General features: G+C 42.2%; 1 protein-coding gene across 1 annotated transcript in view; it reads left to right on the top strand.

Moving 5' to 3' along the window:
- The window catches only part of LOC120515925, a 113,676-nt gene that overhangs the window by 46,433 nt on the left and 44,823 nt on the right, over window positions 1–22,420 (top strand). Inside the window, exon 2 of the mRNA XM_039737299.1 lies at window positions 21,676–21,758. Within this exon, the coding sequence (XP_039593233.1) occupies window positions 21,681–21,758 (78 nt within the window). The 5' untranslated portion in view covers window positions 21,676–21,680. The remainder of the gene's footprint in view (window positions 1–21,675; window positions 21,759–22,420) is intronic.

Here is a 22,420-nt window from a genome sequence, read left to right as displayed (position 1 = left end):
CGCCTCCCTGTGTGGAGTTTGCATGTTCTCCCCGTGTCTGCGTGGGTTTCCTCCCACAATCCAAAGACATGCAGGTTAGGTGGATTGGCGTTTCTAAATTGGCCCTAGTGTGTGCTTGGTGTGTGGGTGTGTGTCCTGCGGTGGGTTGGCACCCTGCCCTGGATTGGTTCCTGCCTTGTGCCCTGTGTTGGCTGGGATTGGCTCCAGCAGGCCCCCGTGACTCTGTATTCGGATTCAGCGGGTTGGAAAATGGATGGATGGATGGACGTCAGCACTGCCATCCTCCTATAACCTTTTTAGGTTGTGTTTTGTTATTTACAGTACAGTAATATTATTTCACAGTCATTTTGTTAATAAGTTTGAAATGTTTTATTGTACATTTAATAATACAGTGTTATGCATTTTTGCTGATTCACAGTAGCCAATGTACATACAGAATTGATCGGAATGGAACATATCCTGGGCAGCACGGTGGCGCAGTGGGTAGCGCTGCTGCCTCGCAGTTAGGAGACCCGGGTTCGCCTCTCTGTGTGGAGTTTTCATGTTCTCTCCATGTCTGCGTGGGTTTCCTCCGGGTACTCTGGCTTCTTCCCACAGTCCAAAAAACATGCAGATTTAGGTGCATTGGTGATCCTAAATTGTCCCTAGTGTGTGCTTGGTGTGTATGTGTGCCCTGCCCGGGGTTTGTTTCCTGCCTTGCGCCCTGTGTCGGCTGGGATTGGCTCCAGCAGACACCCCCGTGACCCTGTAGTTAGGATATAGCAGGTTGCATGATGGATGGAACATAACCTTTGACCTGTCCAAAATTAAAAAAGCGTTCAGCATTTGCTGATCCGACCATATAAACTAGGTGGTCAAAGGAACAACAACAACAACAACATTTATTTCTATAGCACATTTTCATACAAACAGTAGCTCAAAGTGCTTTACATATTAAAGAATAGAAAAATGAAAGACACAATTATAAAACAAAATAAATCAACATTAATTAACATCGAATAAGAGTAAGGTTCAATGGCCAAAGGGGACAGAAAAAACAAAAAAACTCCAGACGGCTGGAGAAAAAATAAAATCTGTAGGGATTCCAGACCATGAGACCGCCTGACCAGTCCCCTCTGGGCAATCTACCTAACATAAATGAAACAGTCCTCTTTGGATTTAGGGTTCTCACGGAAGGGCTTGATGATGATGATGGTCACGTAGACTTCTGACTTTTAGTCCATCATTGTTGGAGCATCATGAAGCTTTGAGTAGGTGGAGGTGGCGCAGGCCGGAAAAAGAAACAGAAAAGAGAGTAGGGGTCAGTACTGATTTTAGAGCCACCATGAATAGTTATTTTGAGGAAAATGAACATACAGAGTATCAGGATTAAGTTAAATTAAGATTAAAATGAGGTTATAAAAAGGCCATGTTAAAGTAGGATGTCATTATTTACACTTCCATTATAAATCTGATCAATCAAACTGAAGTGAATTGAAGAAATCCTCAACATTATCTGATGCTGTGCCTGCAGTATATTTAAATTGTTTTAAAGTGAATATTTGTAGCGAGGTACCTTACCCGTTAGTAAACTGATTTTTGGAAGGTTGTGAGTTGCAGTTTATGCAGAAGGCACCAAAATGGCAAGTCTGTCACGACAGCTTGGACGCTGTTGATCAGGAAACACCCACCCTCATGGGATTGAGTTTTTGAATTGAAGACAGGACTCTTAACCAATCAATGAAAGGTAGAGGTGGATCAGTCACATGTGAATCGTGTTCCCTGTTTTTTATACGTGTGTTGATTTTTCCAGAAGTATCTAACAATGTTCTATTAAAAGTGTGTTTTGCTTGTTGTGAACAAATGACTGGATACCTAAAATGTGGATGATGCCATGTGAGCAACGTGACTTTTGATTTTTCCCATGGACATTTTCCATATCGGTAGCCGTTGTAGTTGTACAGCATTGGTTGGCTTGCGTTGTATCATAAGCTTTTTTTTTTTTTTTTGTTCAATATGAAAACAAGAGCTTAAAATCTTTCTTTAGTCACCACTACAAAACACATGGGGTATGTATGCACCATATAAAAAGGTATAATTTTTGGGAGGAGTATTCATTTAAAGCCACAGCCATGACCAAATACCCATAACAACAGAAATAAAACTTTCAAACAATCTTTTAGCAGACGCATTCGCAGTCGGGCTCAGTCAGGAGACCCATAATAAAAGTCGACAGACCACAACGGAGCAGTTAACTGAGGTGTTTTCGCTGCTCCAGCTGTTGTCTTCTCCAGATACTGTCAGAATGTGCAGAAGATTAAAGGGCAGCAACCCTGAAGTCCTAGGGTGAGCAGGTCAGCAACTGTGACACTCTGGCGGGCTTGGGGTCCAGCAGTTGCGGGGGGGGTTCTTAGGTGCTGAGAGTCGGGGTCAGCAGTGAATAGCATGCAAAGGAAAGAGTTAGGAGTGGAGGCCCAGCCAATTCTTAATCCCAGAGGTCTGTAGCCTGCCCCTAGAGGCACTGGGCACAAGACAGGAAACCAACCTGGCTGGCATTTGAGCCCAGGACATTGGCGATAGGAGGTAGGAGCATAAGCCGCTATTACACCCTTCCAACCCAAAGAGTTCCGATTGAATTGTATTGCAAACAGACGCGGCTGTCTTTATTTCCTATGACGAGTTGAGTCGGACATTTCAGGTCCTGATCTCAATGAACAGCACTGTGACTTTTCTTCTGCTAGGAGACCCTCAGTTAGAGTTGAACACAGCAGTTAGTGGAAACACTCTCGCTGCTTCAGCTGTTGTCTTCTCCATATGCTCTCTGTTGTGTTTACGAATCAGGAACATTTTCGATGCAAAAAGAATGTGTGAGGCCTCTAAAAAGACTATAAAGCAGGCCAGGATTTCATCAACATGAGCTAACCTGGACTTTGCCGTCTTCTTTATTTAGTTTCGTAGCTGACGTGAACCTCAAGAACCGTTGGTTCCGATCCTGCCAATCTGTTGCCATTGTTTCAGTAAATCTCTGTGCTCTTCACACACTTGTGACACCATGTGAAGATTTGCAAAATAAAGAGAGACCCACTTGCCCTTTAGGGCTCATCTGAGGTGTATACCATCCCTCCGGGGAGAGAGGGGGCGCTGTTGCTAATCATGTCCTCTCCTTTTCCCTCTGCATGCTGAGAAGAGACCCAGTGGGGGCAACTGTCCCCACCATAGACATATACAATACAATACAGTTTATTTTTGTGTAGCCCAAAATCACAATGGGCTTTAACAGGCCCTGCCTCTTGACAGCCCCCCAGCCTTGACTCTCTGAGAAGACGAGGAAAAACTCCCAAAAAAAACCTTGTAGGGAAAAATGGGAGAAACCTTGGGAAAGGCAGTTCAAAGAGAGACCCCTTTCCAGGTAGGTTGGGCGGGCATATAGGTAAACGCTGCATTCATTGTGCCAACACGATACGTCCGCGCATCCGCCATATTGCGAGTGGCAAAAGTGCCATTTAAACTAATACAGGCAGACGTGGAAACCGAGTTTTCTGATGAAAAAACGGTAACATTTAAAACAGTATTGTTTACATAGAACAGATTTTGGCGAATCGTTTAAATGCAATTATTTATATCCATTTATACACTAATAATGGCAATTATCAAATAATAATTATTATTCCATCCATCCATTATCCAACCTGCTATATCCGAACTATAGGGTCACGGGGGTCTGTTTGGAGCCAATCCCATCCAACACACGGCGCAAGGCAGGAACAAATCCCCGGGCAGGGTGTCAGCCCACCGCAGGGCACACACACATTGTGAATTTCCCCTTGGGATTAATAAAGTATCTATCTATCTATCCATCCATCCATCCATCCATCCATCCATCCACACGAAGCACACAGTAGGGACAATTTAGAATCGCCAATGCACCTAACCTGCATGTCTTTGGACTGTGGGAGGAAATCCACGCAGGGAGGACCCGGGAAGCAAACCTGGGTCTCCCTAACTGCGAGGCTGCAGCACTACCCACTGCGCCAACGTGCCACCCATTATTATTATTATTATTATTGGATAATTCCTCCCATATAAGTAACATTTCTCGGACTGCCTTCTTCCATCTCAGAAACATTTCTAGACTTCGTCCTGTTCTTACGCAACACAGTACTGAAGTATCGGTTAATGCCCGAGTCACCTCACGTTTAGATTACTATACTGCTATTCTATCTGGCATCCCACAAAAACGTATCCATCACTTAGTTACAACTTCTTCAAAATTCTGCAGCCAGGATAATAACCTGCTGTTCTAAATCCACTGAACACATCACACCGATTGTCTCTCAGCTTCACTGGCTCCCTGTTCACTACTGAATACAATACACAATCCCGCTCTGAACATTTAAAGCTCTCCACAACCTCACTGATCTCCTCCAGACTGACACTCCTCTCGCTCACTCAGATCCTGTACTTTGAGAGTATTCAGTCTGGCAATATGGCGCAGCCTTAGTTTGTGGAAGACAGACACAGCTAAAGACATGAGCATAAGATGATGGCTGTCAATTTCAAACTGTGTTTCCTCGATGTGCTCCTTGAGAAAAAACACATCATCTGAACCAATCTCAGCCCGAACAAACTGATTGATCAAAGATACACTGACAACTTGTCCTAATGTCGACTGTCAGATAACACGCTCAGCTACTTTGACCACCTTGACTGGACCCTCAGAAGGACTCATCAAACCTCCTTTGTTTTTTAATGTGAGCGAGTGGTAGCTTTGATCACATGATGCCAGTACAGCATCTGTTTCCCAACTAGCATGGCACACATCACAGGACAGCTTTCTCCAAATCCCATCTAAGGGCTACTTGACACTCCCACTGCTTCCTGAGGTGGATTTCTTTGGAAACCTTCAAAGTTTGAGAAATGTTAACAGCTAACAACAATCTACATAGTTAGTGACTAAATACGTTTAGCCAAGACATTGTTTGGAAGCTCACTTGAGCACATAAATGCATAGCTTTGCTAGTTTAGCCTGGCGTAGCTAAAGTTAAGATTATAAAACGGGATTTTCTAATTGCTAAATATAACCAAAACAACTGTTCAGCCTTACCTATGGAATGTAATCCCGCGGGATCTGGTTTGGAGCGTACAGCGGTTTGTACAATCCCAAGCAGCACATGCATGAGGCATCTCTATCCATTACTTCACTCCACAGCAGTGCCACTCGCAATATGGCGGCGACGTTGACGTACGATGCTGCTGGTCATGCGGCGTCTAGTTATTCTATGTCTATGGTCTCCACCCCTTCCAGTCTCCGGCCCATACATTCTGATCCTGCTGGAAGGAGGTGTCATGTAGGTGGCTGAGCAAACCCGCAAGACGGAGCTGACTAGCCGGACAAGGAGAGTGAGAGAAAGCCTCGTTATCGTGAGCCTAAGAGAGGCTCCTTTGTTACACTTTTTTTATGTTTTTGCTTCATCTTAAAAGCCATTGAAGTAAACGGGGATAACCGGTTTGGCACTCTAGCCTTTATTCTGTGGAATTGTCATTCTTTGTACAACCACAACCTGTTGTGTTACTTGTGAATAACTCAGTACACCTCATGAATATCTACTGTACATCAATCATAATAAACAGCAGACCCCATATTTACATCATTTGCTTTCTTAAAGTTGCAAAGTAATACACATTTTAAAAGATGAAATGACAATGTTTAAGGTTTGGGGGTGCTTTGCGGCCAAACCCCATATAATTGCAAAAGATCAAAAGCAAAAACAAATGTGTGTAAATGCACAAAACGCGTCTTCCTCTGACTTTCATCTTAGGTTGACTAACTAAGATGGCAGCTCCTCTGAATTTCAGGCATTCTGGTAGGAAGAGGTGGGTCAAGATGGCCGAATCCCGGAAGTGATGTCAGAGGTGGAAAGGTGTCAGTCATCCTTTCTGCAGAGGAGATTGTTATTCTACAATGCCATCTCCTGTCTTGGTGAAGAACTGCCATCACCCAAAGCCTTTAAGCTGTTTTCCATGTGCAAGCCCGAGACAAAATGCTATGACGTCAATGACCACCTGATACTGTGATATCGCTGGCGATTCCTATATGCATGCTCGTCCACACACAAGACAATGACCACAACTTATACCCGTTCAAAAATACGACTTCATTTTTTTATTTATTTATTTATTTATTTTTTACATCTTCTCGCCTCCTCCAATCTCGCATCAGTTTCTCAGACACATCGAATTTTGTTGCAGCAGCGCAGTTACCAATTTCTTTCACTACTTCAATGACTTTTAATTTAAAACCAGCTTCATATTTTCTTCTGATTGAATGCTCCACCGTAGATAAGGAATGCTCTTACGATAAAGGTGTGAGATATAAAAACCACAAAACAGTGCAAACATCTCTTCGGAATAGTTTGGGTGTTACCGTGGTGGTCACGTGGGTACAATGCATAGAAATAAAGGCCGTGTGCTCCACGGTTACTCTCTCAGGTGGGCGTTAGAATATCATAATCTCTTGGACCAATAGCGTGAGTTTTGCACATTCGATTTATACAGCCGACATTATAAAATACCGGAAATTATACGGTATACTTATTCACAGGAGAACTTAAACGCGAGTACAATACAGTAGGTCACGTGGAGTGGTGGGGAAATATAAAAATCTGCATGTTACCTCATGGGCTGTAAGGGCACTTGAAGTTTGGTGCAAAATTTGAAATATGGCTGGTTGTGACACAAATAAATCTTTCCTATTACAAACATGGGATGTTACTAACACTTTCATTTTGTCTGACAGCGCATGGCTGATTGCGTAGATGGAGCGATCACGTGACATATAAGATTTGTTACGAATGTAAGAGCGGTAATGTAAATTAACATTTTCATTCATGCAAATGTAATTTTAAATTTTTGCAAATATTCTGATGTTTCAATGAGAGTTGTTGTGCGCATGAGAAAAATCTGTTTTGTGTTTCCGGCTGTGACGGAGGAAGAGCGATGCAGATTTTGACTGTCTATTAACATTTAAGAGCCGAGTTATAGAAATATTTTGTTATTGTTGTTCAAAGTAAAATTGTTGAACTTTTACAATAAGACTCACGTCAGATCTGTGTTACAATTTAAAATGAGATTAACCTACAAAAGAAAGAAAGGGAAATGCTTCTACCACAAATATTATTCCATCTCTTCTCAAATTGATATCTTTTTACGAGTTTGTTGTTGTCCGTTTCCAAAACATTTTGTGTTTTCTGGGATATGTGTGTGCCGAATTCTGCCTGAACACCATCTTCTGGCAGCTCCTAGCAAGTTAGGACAGCTCACGAGCTCTCTTCAATCCTGGTGAAGGTAGGAGTCGTTTCCTAAATTAAGAAAATTGATAAAATGCTTTTACTCCGACTCCTAAGAGGAGGACCAAAATTACGTCACTCTGAGATTTGTGAGCCGGTTAGGACCATTTCCCTACTCTGAGACGCTTGATAATTATGGGCACAGGATGATATTTCCCCACTGAGACAACAAACTGCTAGTCATCCCAAGTGCCCTTGTCTGTGTGAATTTGCACTCGGTAACGGAAGTCATGAAGCAAGGGGCTCATTTTTTTATTAAGTTGGCAAGCTGTAAATTGAGAGAGATCGACTATAATTAAAAAGCAGTTGGCGAGGTCTGCAGGACCAGGGGCTCCATTGCAAAGACAGCGCCAGGCTTTTTGGCTTTCACAAAGCAATCCGCTGTTTAGCCTGGCATGATCCTGCTGTGTGCAAAAGCGGAATTGCACCAGGCATTAAATTAAACGGCACAAGTGTTTTGTAATTGGAATGATGAGGCACAGAGTGGCACTTTGGCAGAACTGGCTTGCCAGTGCAAGGGGCGCTTCCCAGTTTAGACTGATTTGTGCAGAATTACCGAGAACCTGAGAGACTGAGAGCCAGTTGGAGGAGTTTCAAATTGGGCTTCTTCCATCCAATTAACCAAGCTGTTAGGTCCTTATAACCTGTGGTGGTTTCATCCATCATAATGAGCAGCGCACACCAGAAGACACGCCATTTAGAATTGATCTTCCTGTATTAAGTTCTTTAAAATGGTGCTGGCTGTTCATAGTTTAGTGATTTCAACTGGTATTCTATCTATCTGTCTCTCTATCTGTATATTATATAGGGCCTTTCACATCTATCTATCTATCTATCTATCTATCTATCTATCTATCTATCTATCTATCTATCTATCTATCTATCTATCTATCTATCTATCTATCTATATCATATAGTGACTTTCATATCTATCTATCTGTCTCTATCTATGTATCTATCTTTAAAATGGTGCTGGCTGTTCATAGTTTAGTGATTTCGACTGGTATTCTATCTATCTGTCTATTTATCTGTCTATCTATCTGTCTCTCTATCTATCTATCTATCTATCTATCTATCTATCTATCTATCTATCTAAACTATTTTCTATTTTTAATTAAAATATTCAAGGAATCTGGTGAAATCTTGGTGCATAACACACGGTCCCTGATCTCTCAGATGTCACTGTCTTAAAAACCGTCATGTGTCTCTAATGGATTTCATAACAAGGGCTCAGGCGTACTTCAGTAAACCTCAAGCAGAACATTAAAACATTAGAAAAGTTGGGACGTGAACAGGCCATTAGGCCCAATGTGTTTGTCTGTCCTGTTCACATGCATTGTCCCAAATAACATCAAATTGAGATATGAAGGTCCCTAAAGTCCTACTCTAAACCACACTACTTGATTATCTATTCCATGTGTCTGTAGTTCTTTGCATGTGGAAAAAGTTTCTAACATTTGTGCCAAATCTGCCCTGTATCAAGTTTCCAACTTTGTCCCCATTTTCTTGCTGGGTAAGCTCCGGGATCTACTGGACTAATTCCTTTTGCAATTGTAAACATGCCATGTCATGTTACTACTTAATCTCCATTTGCTAAAACTGAAAAGGTTCAACTCCTTCAATCTCTTCTCATTGCTCACACCTCTAAGTCCCAGGATCAGCCTAGTCGCTCTTCTCTGGATGTTTCTGGTGGTGCCATTTTTGTACCCACCTACAGACCGCGGCATGAATTCTAACTTCTTTTAGTTTGATCAGGAACCTGTCAGGTGGTACCGTAAGGCTTCTGAAAATCAAAATAAATGATTAATATCATATGCACCTCCCTGATTGTATTCTTTGTTGCATCCTCGTAGAATTCCAGTATATTTAGTGAAACACAACCATTCTTGTCTGAAGCCATGTTGAGGATTTGCTAACACGCTTGTTCTAGACATGTGCTATTTGATCTTCTCCTTTAATAATTCCTTCCCTTAATTTGCCTGTGATGCGCATTAAGCTTAGTGGTCAGTAGTTACCTGGATCTCCTGGATCACCCTTTTTATAGAACATATTTATATATTCTTGCCTCCAGTCTTTAGTTAGTATGTACCATGGGGTTTATATCTTTACTCACAAGCTTCCTTAAGTACTTTAGGATGAATGTTAGAGGTTTGTTAGATTTCAGCCAAGTAGCTCTTCTCTCTCTACAATTTCGAAGTCACTCAATACCTCCTTAGAAGTCCCTGTTACTTTTAGGAGGTTATCGACTTCTTCACACGTGTTTTTAATAGAATACAAAGTGATGAGAATTTTCAAGTGACTCCTCTCTGTTTTTATTCACATTTTCCATACTCTCCTGACTTTTGTGGAATAGAGGTTGTACAAAAACAGATAGTAATAGTTAAGTACATAGTAGGATTTAATTCCCAGAAGTCATTTTATCTTTCAACCCGTCAACCAAACTCCACGGTGAAACACAAAGAAAAAACCCAGAAAACGGAACGTCTTTCCTTAATGGATTAGTTGTTTTCTCGATAAGTAAGCCTCTCGTAAAAGGTGTACTCTACGTAGCCAAAGTTCGGAGGTTTCTTTTTGCCGGCAGCCTCTTTTATAGTGGAGCTGAGCTGTCAAGACGTGTGATACACATTCACATTATGTGACCCAGTAATATTCTACCTTCTACACCACAAAATGGAGGCACCATAGAGAAGGTGAAACCACAAGAAATACAAATGACAAACAAAACCAAAACATCAGCATTTAAATACTGATATGATTCCTGACCCTGAAGGGGTAACAGTAAGCAACCACCAAAAAAAAAAAAAAGAATTAGCCACTCAAGCCCACCCTGAACAGGAGGCCCAAAGTTCATTGAAGATTTTTTTGATAAAATTCAGCAGGAAAGTCGTCAGGTCTGCTTGATTTTTTTTGCAAAGAATCAATTGTTCTGGAAATCTTTTCCCCTGAACAATGGCGTTTCGAGCGACTCTATTAAATTCAATGAGCAGAGGGGACTGTGAATTTGCTGAAAAAAATTATGGTCTACTGAGGAATCGGGTTATTTGTAAAGGCCTTGGTAAAAGTTACAAAATGCTAAATCAATGCAGTTGTGATTTGAAATTATTTCACTTGACTGAATGTGGATTTGATGGATGACATGAGAGGCTCTTGCTCAGTACAGCAAGCAAGCTAAGATGTTTTGGGCTTTATTACCTATAGACAAATCATTTTAAAATTTGGAAAACAGGAAGGTGGATTCACTTTACAAGTTCAGGTGATCTTTACGTGATGTGGAAGATGGGGTGGCTGTACAATCTTTCTATAATACGCTAACATGGCTGTTCGTTTATCTGTCCAGGATTTTAAATCACCCGTAGCTCGCAAACCGTTTGAACTATTAACCTAAAACTTGGTACACATATACTACGTGATGTCTACTATCCGCTTTTGGGGTGGTGGTTGACCTCCAAGGTTATTCGTCTTTTTGTTTTTTATTTTATTGTATTTTATTGTAGAATCAACCTCGGCAGAGCGCAGCAGTGCGGCACATGCATACGGGCGCCGTTCTCATCCCTACCGCCTTCGCCGTCACTTCCCCTACCTCTTCATATGTTAAATCATTCTTGAGGCAGATTGATGACTTTAGTGCCATTTTAAGTGAAAAATTAAAGAAAACGTATTAAGTAATTGCAAAACAAACACTGACTTAATCAGTTTTAACATGAAAAGATGCTGATGGAAGAAGAGAAGAAGTGGGCCGCTGGGGTGGAGAAAAGAAGAGCTGCTCAGGAAGCGGCAAGCGCATCAACCTCTGAGCAAACGAATGATAAACGTACAGAGAAAGAGGATGAGGACTGTGTATGCTCAAGTCAAGTGTATTCACTGCACGTAATCGGTACTACATAATAGCCACCCACACACCAAGCACACACTAGGGACAATTTAGGATCGCCAGTGCACCTATCCTATATTTCTTTGGACTGTGGGAGGAAACCGGAGCACAGATAGCAAAGTCTGGATGTATATATTCTTTAGAAAAAGATTATGAAGAATGTCAAGGATTGAAAGTTGTCCTGGGGTGGCTTTTGATTTGACAGTTCTTGTTATTCATAAGATGCTTTCGCTGAAGTTCATATGAAATGGTGACACGTGTCTCGGTCTCCTCTTCTGTTGTCACCTTCGACCTCTCAAATCCTTTTTGTTGTCGTCATTGTTTTTTTCTTTGCTTATGTTCTCCTTTGGTCCATCGGACAAGTCATATTCATATTAAAATCCAATATCTTCCTGACATGTGATATGGGCTTTGCAGCATGGAATATTACACACCGTTGATTGGCTAGCTGTCAAAGTTCTGTTTCCAAATGATAAGATAATCAACACAGCCTGCGGCAAAGAGTCGAAACAGATGTTTAAAGGTGGTACAGTTCAGGAAGAGAAGATACTTTGATGTTAATTGTCTTTGTAAACATAAGTTCATCTTGTTTGTTTGAGTAAAAAATAAAATATAAGCATCTACAATTTAAAATTGAAGATCTGCCATTCTAGGACATTACATTATCTTTGAAAGGGCAGCACTCCATTTTCGCCTCAGTAAGAAAGGATACAGCACAGAAAAAGGTTTGGGGCAATTCTGTGACTGTGTATAATGAAAAAAAATTATGTTTCATTTACAAAGATGCTGATAATATATTTTCAGGCGCAAATCCAATACAGAACTGCATAAATGTAATCGAGCTTCTGGTCATATGGATTCCAGGCAGGAAGTGGCGGGGCCAGGTAAATGGTAAAATGACTGTCAGTCTGCCGTTCTGCAGTGGGATGGACAGAGAAGACATTTAAACACTACGCCAACTCCTGGGTTGACAGGCAGTTACCATCACTAGAGCCCTGCGCATCCCAAGTGCATATGCGTGACACCGTGTATTATAGATAGATAGATACTTTATTAATCCCAAGGGGAAAATCACATACTCCAGCAGCAGTATACTGATACAAAGAAACAATATTAAATTGAAGAGTGATAACAATGAAGGTATAAGAGACAGACAATAACTTTGTATAATGTTAACGTTTACCCCCAGGGGCGGAATTGAAGAGTTGCATAATGTGGTGGAGGAACGATCTTCTCAGTCTGGTAGTGGAGCAGGATGGTGACAGCAGTCTGTCGCTGAAGCTGCTCCTCTGTCTGGAGATGATCCTGTTCAGTGGATGCAGTGGATTATCCATGATTGACAGGAGCCTGTCACAGATGTCAAACTGTCCAGCTCCGTGCCTACAATAGAGCCTGCCTTCCTCACCAGTTTGTTCAGGCGTCCCTCTTCTTTATGCTGCCTCCCCAGCACACCACCGCGTAGAAGAGGGCGCTCACCACAACCGTCTGATTTAACATCTGCAGCATCTTATTGCAAATGTTGAAGGACACCAGCCTTCTAATGAAGTATAGTCAGCTCTGTCCTTTCTTACACAGAGCATCAGTATTGGCAGTCCAGTCCAATTTATCATCCAGCTGCACTCCCAGGTATTTATAGGTCTGCACCCTCTGTACAGTCACCTCTGACGATCATGGGGTCCATGAGGGGCCTGAACCTCCACCACCAGCTCTTTGGTTTTGCTGGTGTTCAGGTGTAAGTGGTTTGAGTCGCACCATTTAACAAAGTCCTTGATCAGGTTTCTGTACTCCTCCTCCTGCCCACTCCCAATGCAGCCCACCATAGCAGTGTCATCAGCCAACTTTTCCACGTGGCAGGACTCTGAGTTGTATTGGAAGTCCAATGTATGTTGGCTGAATAGGACTGGAGAAAGTACAGTCCACTGCTGCGCTCCTGTGCTGCTGACCACAATGTCAGACCTGCAGTTCCCGAGACACACAAACTGAGGTCTGTCTGTAAGATAGTCCACAATCCATGGCACCAGGTATAAATCTGCTCCCATCTCAGTCAGCTTGTCTCTAAGGAGCAGAGGTTGGATGGTGTTGAAGGCGCTAGAGAAGTCCAGAAACATAATTCTTACAGCACCACTGCCTCTGTCCAAGTGAGAGAAGGTTCAGTGTAGCATATAGATGATGGCAGTTATGTAGTATTGTGCAGCCACCCCATCTTCTGCATCACGTAAAGAACACCTGAACTTGTAAAGAGAATCCACCTTCCTGTCTTGCAGCCCTTAAGCTGCCTCCCAAGCGCACATACGTGACAGCAGCTGCACCCATCATTTTCTCCAGAGGACCACATTGTATCCGCTAAAATCTCTGGACGTCTCAAGATTAATTTATGCTTCTGCATCAAGCCTATGGTGTAGCTACGGTATAACCCGACCCGCACCTCCTCAAAAATGTGACTTCGCATCGCATCCATACTCGCACTACACAGACCCCCCCATGACTCTGATTGGCCAGTGTGGTAACCTTGTATTTCCTGAATTGTGTTTTCTGAACGTTTTATTCTGAAGTAAAAACTGAGCACATCAAGAAATGACTTGTCGAAGAAGTTTGAAAATATACACATTTATATAACAATAAGATGCCAACCAATTCATGGTGTGAAATAAACATTGGTTTGGAAATCCACGAATGTATGAAAGAGTAGAAAAATGTGAGGGAGAGATATGTGTGCTTATGGGAGAAAATGTCAAGCAAGGGGAGCCTGGAGGGTAAAATCTGCCTGCATTTTAGTGGATCATTTGCTTTCCTTGTGTGATACAAATGGAGTCAACTAGCGTTCACGCATGTGCCTGCAGTGTGATACAAAATTGTAAACTGCTTTTAACAGCATAGCATACACCATATAGCTACGGCATAGGCTTGAGGCAGAAATGTAAATCCACCATCACTTATATTGCAACTTGTATGAACAAGAACAACAACAACAACAACATTTATTTCTATAGCACATTTTCATACAAACAGTAGCTCAAAGTGCTTTACATAATAAAGAATAGAAAAATAAAAGACACAATAAGAAAACAAAATAAATCAACATTAATTAACATCGAATAAGAGTAAGGTTCAATGGCCAGGGGGGACAGAAAAAACAAAAACTCCAGGACGGCTGGAGAAAAATAAAATCTGTAGGGATTCCAGACCATGAGACCGCCCAGTCCCCTCTAGGCATTCTACCTAACATAAATGAAACAGTCCTTTTTGGATTTAGGGTTCTCACGGAAGGGCTTGATGATGATGATGGTCACGTAGAGTTCTGCCTTTAAATCCATCCATCGTTGTTGGAGCATCATGAAGCTTTGAGTAGGTGGAGGTGGCGCAGGCCGGAAACCGGAAAAAGAAACAGAAAAGAGAGTAGGGGTCAGTACAGATTTTAGAGCCACCATGAGTAATTATTATGAGGAAATTGAACATACAGAGTATCAGGATTAAGTTAAATTAAATTAAATTGAAGTTATAGAAAGGCCATGTTAAAGTAATGTGTTTTCAGCAGTGTTTTAAAGTGCTCTACTGTACTAGCCTGGCGAATTCCTATTGGCAGGCTATTCCAGATTTTAGGTGCATAGCAGCAGAAGGCCGCTCGCCTCACCACTTCTTTTAAGTTTTGTTCTTGGAATTCTAAGGAGACACTCATTTGAGGATCTGAGGTTACGATTTGGAATATAAGATGTCAGACATTCCGATATATAAGATGGAGCAGATTATTTAAGGCTTTATAAACCATAAGCAGAATTTTAAAGTCAATCCTGAATGACACAGGCAACCAGTGTAGTGACATCAAAACTGGAGAAATGTGTTCGGATTTTCTTTTCCTAGTTAGGATTCTAGCAGCTCCATTCTGCACTCGTTGCAAACGATTTATGTCTTTTTTGGGTGGTCCTGAGAGGAGTGCGTTACAGTAATCTAGTCGACTGAAAACAAACGCGTGAACTAATTTCTCAGCATCTTTCAGTGATATAAGAGGTCTAACTTTACTTATGTTTCTTAATTGAACAAATGCTGTCCTAATGATCTGATTAATATGCGATTTAAAATTCAGATTACAGTCAACAATCACCCCTAAGCTTTTTACCTCTGTCTTGGCTTTTAATCCTAATGTATCCAGTTTATTTCTAATAGCCTCATTGTAATAATTATTGCCAATCACTAAGATTTCAGTTTTCTCTTTATTTAACTTGAGAAAGTTACTATTCATCCATTCTGAGATACAAGTCAGACATTGTGTTAGTGAATCAAGAGAATCGGGGTCATCAGGTGCTATTGATAAGTACAGCTGTGTGTCATCAGCATAGCTGTGGTAGATCACATTGTGCTCTGAGATAATCTGACCTAACGGAAGCATGTAGATTGAAGGAACACCTTCTCCATTTCAGCATGGATGGTGGTTCTTGTTATCCCAGCTTGTCTGTCTAGACGGCACCCCAGCACCTCATCCCAGCTTGGCCACCTATTGCTAACACCCACCATGTCTCCAAGCAACTTTGGGGTGGTGATCGATGACCAGCTGGCCTTTCCTGACCACGTTGCAACATCTCTCAGCCTTGCAGATTCACCCTATACAACATCTACAATATCTGACGGAGTATGCAGCACAAATCCTGGTCCCGACTTTTGTCTTGTCATGTCTGGCTACTGCAGCTCTCTGCTGGTGAGAGTATTGGCATGTGTTGCCAGGCCGCTGCAGATTATTCAAAATAGAGCAGAATGTCTGGTGTTCAACCAATTGAGGTGGGCCCACGTCACTTCTCTTGGTCGATCACTCCATTGGCTGTCTGTAGCAGCACGTTTTAAGTTCAAATCCTTGATGTTCTCCTAAAGGCAAGTCAGTGGGTCAGCACCTATGTATATGGAGGTACTCATGAGGTCCTGTGTTGTTTCTCATCGGCTGACGAATGGCGTCTGGCGTTGTCACCTCTGCATGGCATTGAATCTCAATCCAGGCACTTCATGTGTAACTCCTCGCTGAAGGAACGAGCTGCTCACCTCCATTCAAACTTCTGACAACCTCAGTGTGTTTAAGAAGTGGGATAAGGGATAAAACCATCAGTAAAGTTCTCTGTGTTCCCAAAAGCACATTAACCCCAGTAATTGTGGACCATCAGGAGTCAAAAAGTCCAAAAAAAAAAAAAAAGTCAAAGTGAACTTTATTGTCATCTCAACCATATACAAGTATACAGACAGACGAAATTGTGAAGCTCAGGGTCCACAATGTAACAACATGACGTGCAAATAATACATTTAAAATAGAATTTAAATTAAAATTTCAAATTAAAACACAAACAAGACAAGGCATTGTGCAAAGACAAGACAAAGAAATAGCAGCAATATTGACGTGTAGTTAGCAATATGAACATTGATGCAATGTATGGTATTTGCAATCTAGATATGTAAATATAGTCAATAGATATGTAATATAATAAATAAATAATAGACATAGATAATACAGAAATGATCAGAGTATGATACTAGTTGTGTAATGTGTAAACAATGACAGGTCAGAATGTTTCACGGGTGGCATGGTGGCGCAGTGGGTAGCGCTGCTGCCTCGCAGTTAGGGGGTTCTCTTCCCACGTCCTGCCATGTGGAGTTTGCATGTTCTCCCCGTGTCTGCGTGGGTTTCCTCCCACAGTCTAAAGACATGCAGGTTAGGTGCACTGGAGATCTTAAATTGTCCCTAAAGTGTGTGCTTGGTATTTGGGTGTATGTGTGCCCTGTGTTGGGCTGGCACCCTGCCCGGGGTTTATTTCCTGCCTTGCGCCCTGTGTTGGCTGGGATTGGCTCCAGCAGACCCCCGTGACCCTGTAGTTAGGATATAGCGGGTTGGATAATGGATGGATGGATGTTTCACAGCAGACGGATATCAAGAGTGTCAAAATCCTTCAAGGTCATTATGAGATTTTCAGTTCTTTTCTCCGTGCACACTCATCTTTGTAGGAAAGTGGCTTGCATGTATGAAAGTTCTGTGTCAGCAGGTTTTTGAGGTGGTTGAGGCCGTGTGGAAGATCCCAGGGGGCAGCCTGGTGTTAAGGAGTCTGACAGCTTGGGGGTAAAAACTCTCCTGCAACCTGGCAGATCTGGCTTTGATGCTGCAGCATCTTCTCTTGGATGGCAGAAGTGTGAAAAGTCCATGTGAGGATGGGAGTAAGGGGTCCTGCTACAGGCCTTGCGGACACTGCGTTTGTAAAATATGTCCTGTAGTGAAGGGAGAGGCACCCCAATAATGTTCTCTGCTGTCTTCACTATCCTTTGCAGGCGCTTGCGGTCGGATATGTTTCAGTTGCCATACCAGACCGTGATGCAGCTGGTCAGCACACTCTCTATGGTGCCTCTGTAGAACATGGTGAGGATGGAAGGGGGAAGACTTGCTCGCTTCAGCCGCCTCAGGAAGTGTAGTCTCTGCTGGGCTTTCTTGATTAGTGATGAGGTGTTCTGTGTCCACGTACGTTCCTCAGTTATGTGCACACCGAGGAACTTGGTACTCCTAACAGTCTCCACATCTAAACCGTTGATGCTGAGTGGGATGTGGGCAAGATGTGATGTGTCTTGTCGACACTGAGAGATTGATTGTTGTCTTCACACCATTCAGACAGCCATTTCACCTCATCTCTATATGCTGTTTCATCATCCCTGCTTATCAGTCCCAGCACCGTCGTATCATCCGCAAACTTGACGATGTGGTTGGTGTTGTGCGTGGCTGTGCAGTCGTCAGTCAGCAGGGTGAAGAACAGAGGACTAAGCACACAGCCCTGTGGCGCTCCAGTGCTCAGTGTGATGTTGCTGGAGGTGTCGCAGCCCATCTGAACTGACTGGGGCCTCTCTGTCAAGAAGTCCAATTGCAGAGGGTGGTGTTCCTAGATTTGACAAGTGTGGCCACTAGGGTGCGCACCAAAGCCACAAAAGCTTGACACAATTGCTACAAGCTCAGTCCCAGCTTAAAGTAAAGTCTTTTATTAAATGGATACCTTTTTACAAGGTGTTTCTTTATCCGTTTCTCCCTCTGTCTTTGCAAAACACAAAAGATTCCTTTCTCTTTCATTTTCTCCTCCGCACCTCCGAGGTGAGCTTCTCCCAACGGCCCCCAATAACTCCCTTTAAGGCAACAGGATGCCCCCAAAACCTTAACAGGGCTGACCACTACAACTCAAATGCAACCCTGCAGGTATTCAGATGTACAGTGGTGGCCAAAAGTTTTCAGAGCACAACAACTCTCATTGAAACATCGGAATATTCGCAATAATGCATCTACCGATATTTACAACTACACTTGCTTGAATGAAAACATTCATTTACATTACCGCCCTTACGTTCGTAACAAATGTTATACGTCACGTGATCGCTCCATCTATGTGATCAGCCATGTGCTGTCAGACAAAATGATTAGTGTTAGTAACATCCCATGTTTGTAATAGGAAAGATTTGTGTCACAACCAGCCATATTTCGAATTTTGCATTAGCAGTGTGTCTGTCTGTGGAGAGAGTGTCGACCACTTTGAGAGGTTTACTGACCTCCGCAATGACATTCGTGTCTCTGGTGACTCTTCCTATGAAGTCAGTAGACTGATTTAGGAGAACATGGGGAGGTCATGAGGTCGCTGGAAAGGGGTGTGTGGCGCTCCTGATATCTCTGGTGCTTACCATTTTGTGCGACATATACGATATCCAGTGACCTGAGATGAAGACTGGACTCCTTCATGTGTGTCTCTTCAGAGAATCCTTGGGTCCCGCTGGTTTGACTTTGTGTTGCTCACGGGGGTCCTAAATGAGGCTCATTACCTGCATTGTAAGGGAGTGTCAGTTACGGCACTATGGCCATGTGGCACGATTCCCCTAGGGTGATCCAGCTCATTGTTGGAGCATGCTAAGGGGATGCCCACTTATTACCTGGCTGCAGCAGATAGATGGTCATTTCCGGTGGGTGGGACTGCACCACGTGTCTGCCTGGGGGGTGTTGCCAATCAGGATCCCAAGTTGTTTTGTGATGTGTTGGTTGCAAAAATGCGCTGTACCAGTGCCTGCTTCCCGACCTGACCTGACCTGACCTGACCTGACCTGACCCTACGTGGAACCATATAACCAAGTACAGGGTGGTCCAGATCTAATTATGCAGATCCAGATTGTCTGGATGACTTTGATGGTCTGAGATTTTTTGGGTGATTTTCTATGTAAAAAACTTAATAAGTTATAGCGTAATGAAAATTGCATAATTAGATCTGGACCACCCTATAGATAGATAGATAGATAGAGAGGAAAGGCAGTATATAATTAACAGACAGATAGATTTGAAAGGCACTATATAATAGATAGATAGAGAGGAAAGGCAGTATATAATTAACATACAGACAGATAGATAGATAGAGGAAAGGCACTATGTGATAGATAGATTGATGGATAGAGAGGAAAGGCAGTATATAATTAACAGATAGACAGATAGATAGATTTGAAAGGCACTATATAATAGATAGATAGATAGATGGATAGAGAGGAAAGGCAGTATATAATTAACAGACAGATAGATTTGAAAGGCACTATATAATAGATAGAGAGGAAAGGCACTATATAATAGACAGACAGACAGATAGAGAGAGAGGTAAGGCACTATATGATAGATAGATAGATAAGTTATAGCGTAATGAAAATTGCATAATTAGATCTGGACCACCCTATAATGTGCCATTATGGAGTTATTATTTTGAAGAGTGTAATGTCAAAACACCTGCATTTTATTTTCCAGTGTCATCCAAAACTAATGCTGGATACGGAATAATCCTGTGGGTGATACACTGGTTAGTCTGACAGATCTAACATCTTAGCTTTGAATGTTACAGTCTGTCTGGTCATCGTCCATGTGGAGTTTCTTCTCTTTCCTCTGACATTCCCAAATACACAGATATAAAATAAATTGGTGAATTTTAATTGACTGCATACGTGTGCCGTGCAGTGGACTGAAGTCCTAACCAGAGGCAGTTTCTGCCATGCACCTGATGCTGTGGAGAGTTTGCTGTCTGGCAATACTGGTGACCAAGACCCCAGTGGTCACTCTGACAGAGCTTCTGGTGAGATGGGAGGACTTGTCAGAAGCAGCACTCCGTCATTCAGGCCATCATAGTGGAGGGGCTAAGTCCTGCTTGAAGTTTGCCAAACGGCATTTGAAGGGCTCTGCCAGCAGGACGACAAAGATTCTTTGGTCTAATGAGACAAAAGTTGAAGTCTTGGGGCAGAACTTCAAGTAAAATACAATACAGTTTATCTTTGTATAGCCTAAAATCACACAAGAAGTGCACACAATGGGCTTTAACAGCCCCTCAGCCTTGACTCTTTAAGAAGATGAGGAAAAACTGCCAAAAATGGAAGAAACCTTAGGAAAGGCAGTTCAAAGAGAAACCCCTCTCCAGGTTGATTGGGTGGGTAGTTGGTGTCAAAAAAGGGGGTCAATACAATAAAATACACAGAACAGAACACAAGTCATCCTCAATACAATATAATAGTGCATTAGAAATATTACAAGTACAGAGCAGAATTCAACAGTAGATGATATCACATCATACGCTGTGGATTTGTTCAGAGTCCTGGAGACCTCAGCCATCAAGCTGCCTCTCCCCCTATTGGCCATTCCACAGCTGAGTCAGCGTTGGGCCAGCCAATCCGATGAAAGGACCCCTCTACCCCACCATTCCTGCGATTCTCCGTCACGACTTTACCTTAGGCAGGCAAAACATCTTGGCAGGTGGCACCAAGTGCCACATTTGAGTACCGAGAAGAGAAACAGAATAGGTGAGGGTTAGTAACAAATTCTAACCACTGTTATACTATACTTTTCTAAGTACTGTTCATCCCCTGACGAACACCATCTGCACTGTGAAGCGTGGTGGTGGCAGTGGCGGTGGCGGCCTCTTGTTATGTATGTGGATGGATAGAAAGACTGGTCAGAACGGAGGGAAGGATAAATGCAGGCAAATACAGACCAGGGACTTCTTCCACAAGTCGTTTAAATGCCATTTCATGCCTTTTTTTGCTCAAGAGTGGCTTCCATCAAATTATTGTTGAATACCAAAATGGGGTTTGGGTTTGGAATATTTAAGTAAAAGTGTGAAGAAATCTTAATGGGACATTACAGTGCAATTGTCCCAAAAGTCATCTGCTTTTCCCATGTAGTCACTGGCTCAGTCAAAGACGAGACGTCTCCGTTCTGCCTAAAGCAGGTGCCAACGTGCCAATGGATTGGACAACCCAAGGAGGATGATTTAAACAGTAATGGGCATCAGAAACACTGACATTATTGTATGCATTATTAGAAATGTGAATCGACAGACATTGAGCCAGTGGCATCACAAAAATAGTTGCCAATAAGATGATTTGAGTGACTAATTTAGCCATAAGAGATAAGACAAGGATTCAAAAATGCTGAAAAATAATCAATTTCTATGTCTGACATTACAGGTGTGATGGTCCACACGCCGTGCGGTTTGATCACAGGGTCCCTCAGATGGAGATGTCGATTGGCTTCATCTTCAAGTGAATATGTAAGTAGAATTTTCTCCTTTAATTGTCATTCTTGTATTTTGGTTAACCTTAATTCAATTTAACTTTTAAAATATAAATTTAAATTCAATATACAGTACAGGGCCAGTACACATTGTACTGGAAAGAAAACACAAAAGCCGCGTAAGACGGCAAAACAGGCAAACCCGTTTAATAGCAGCTGTTGTGGAAAAGATGATGGTGGCAAAATCGCATGCCATTATGAAAAATCCAATCCAGGAGGCGCTCTGTCTTGGAGCCACAGGATCATTCGGCAACGGTGTGCTAAGAAACACCTCTGGGGGTCTTTTCTACCCACCACTATCAGGAAATTAAATACTGCCACCCAATATACTTCAGTTTATTCTTATGTATTTATTTACTTATTGATTGGTTGGCTTTATTATCTGTCCTGTCAATCTGTATCTTTGTTTTGTATGTTTCTTATACTGCATACATCTGAATTTCACAATTGAATTAATAAAGGTTACCTAATCTAATATAATCTAATAGCAGTCAATTTGGGCTTGAATAAGGTAAAAAACAAAGTTGTCAGTTCAGAATCTCAATCTCGTTTTGTTGTAAGCCTCCCAATGACAACGTGCTCAGCAAGAGCGAAATTAAGAGACCAGGAAATGGAGACTTCCAAGTAGAGGCAGACATA

Source organism: Polypterus senegalus, chromosome 15, assembly GCF_016835505.1.
Source record: "Polypterus senegalus isolate Bchr_013 chromosome 15, ASM1683550v1, whole genome shotgun sequence".
Taxonomy (NCBI): Eukaryota; Metazoa; Chordata; class Cladistia; order Polypteriformes; family Polypteridae; genus Polypterus; species Polypterus senegalus.
This window is presented reverse-complemented; position numbering and strand designations above follow the sequence as displayed.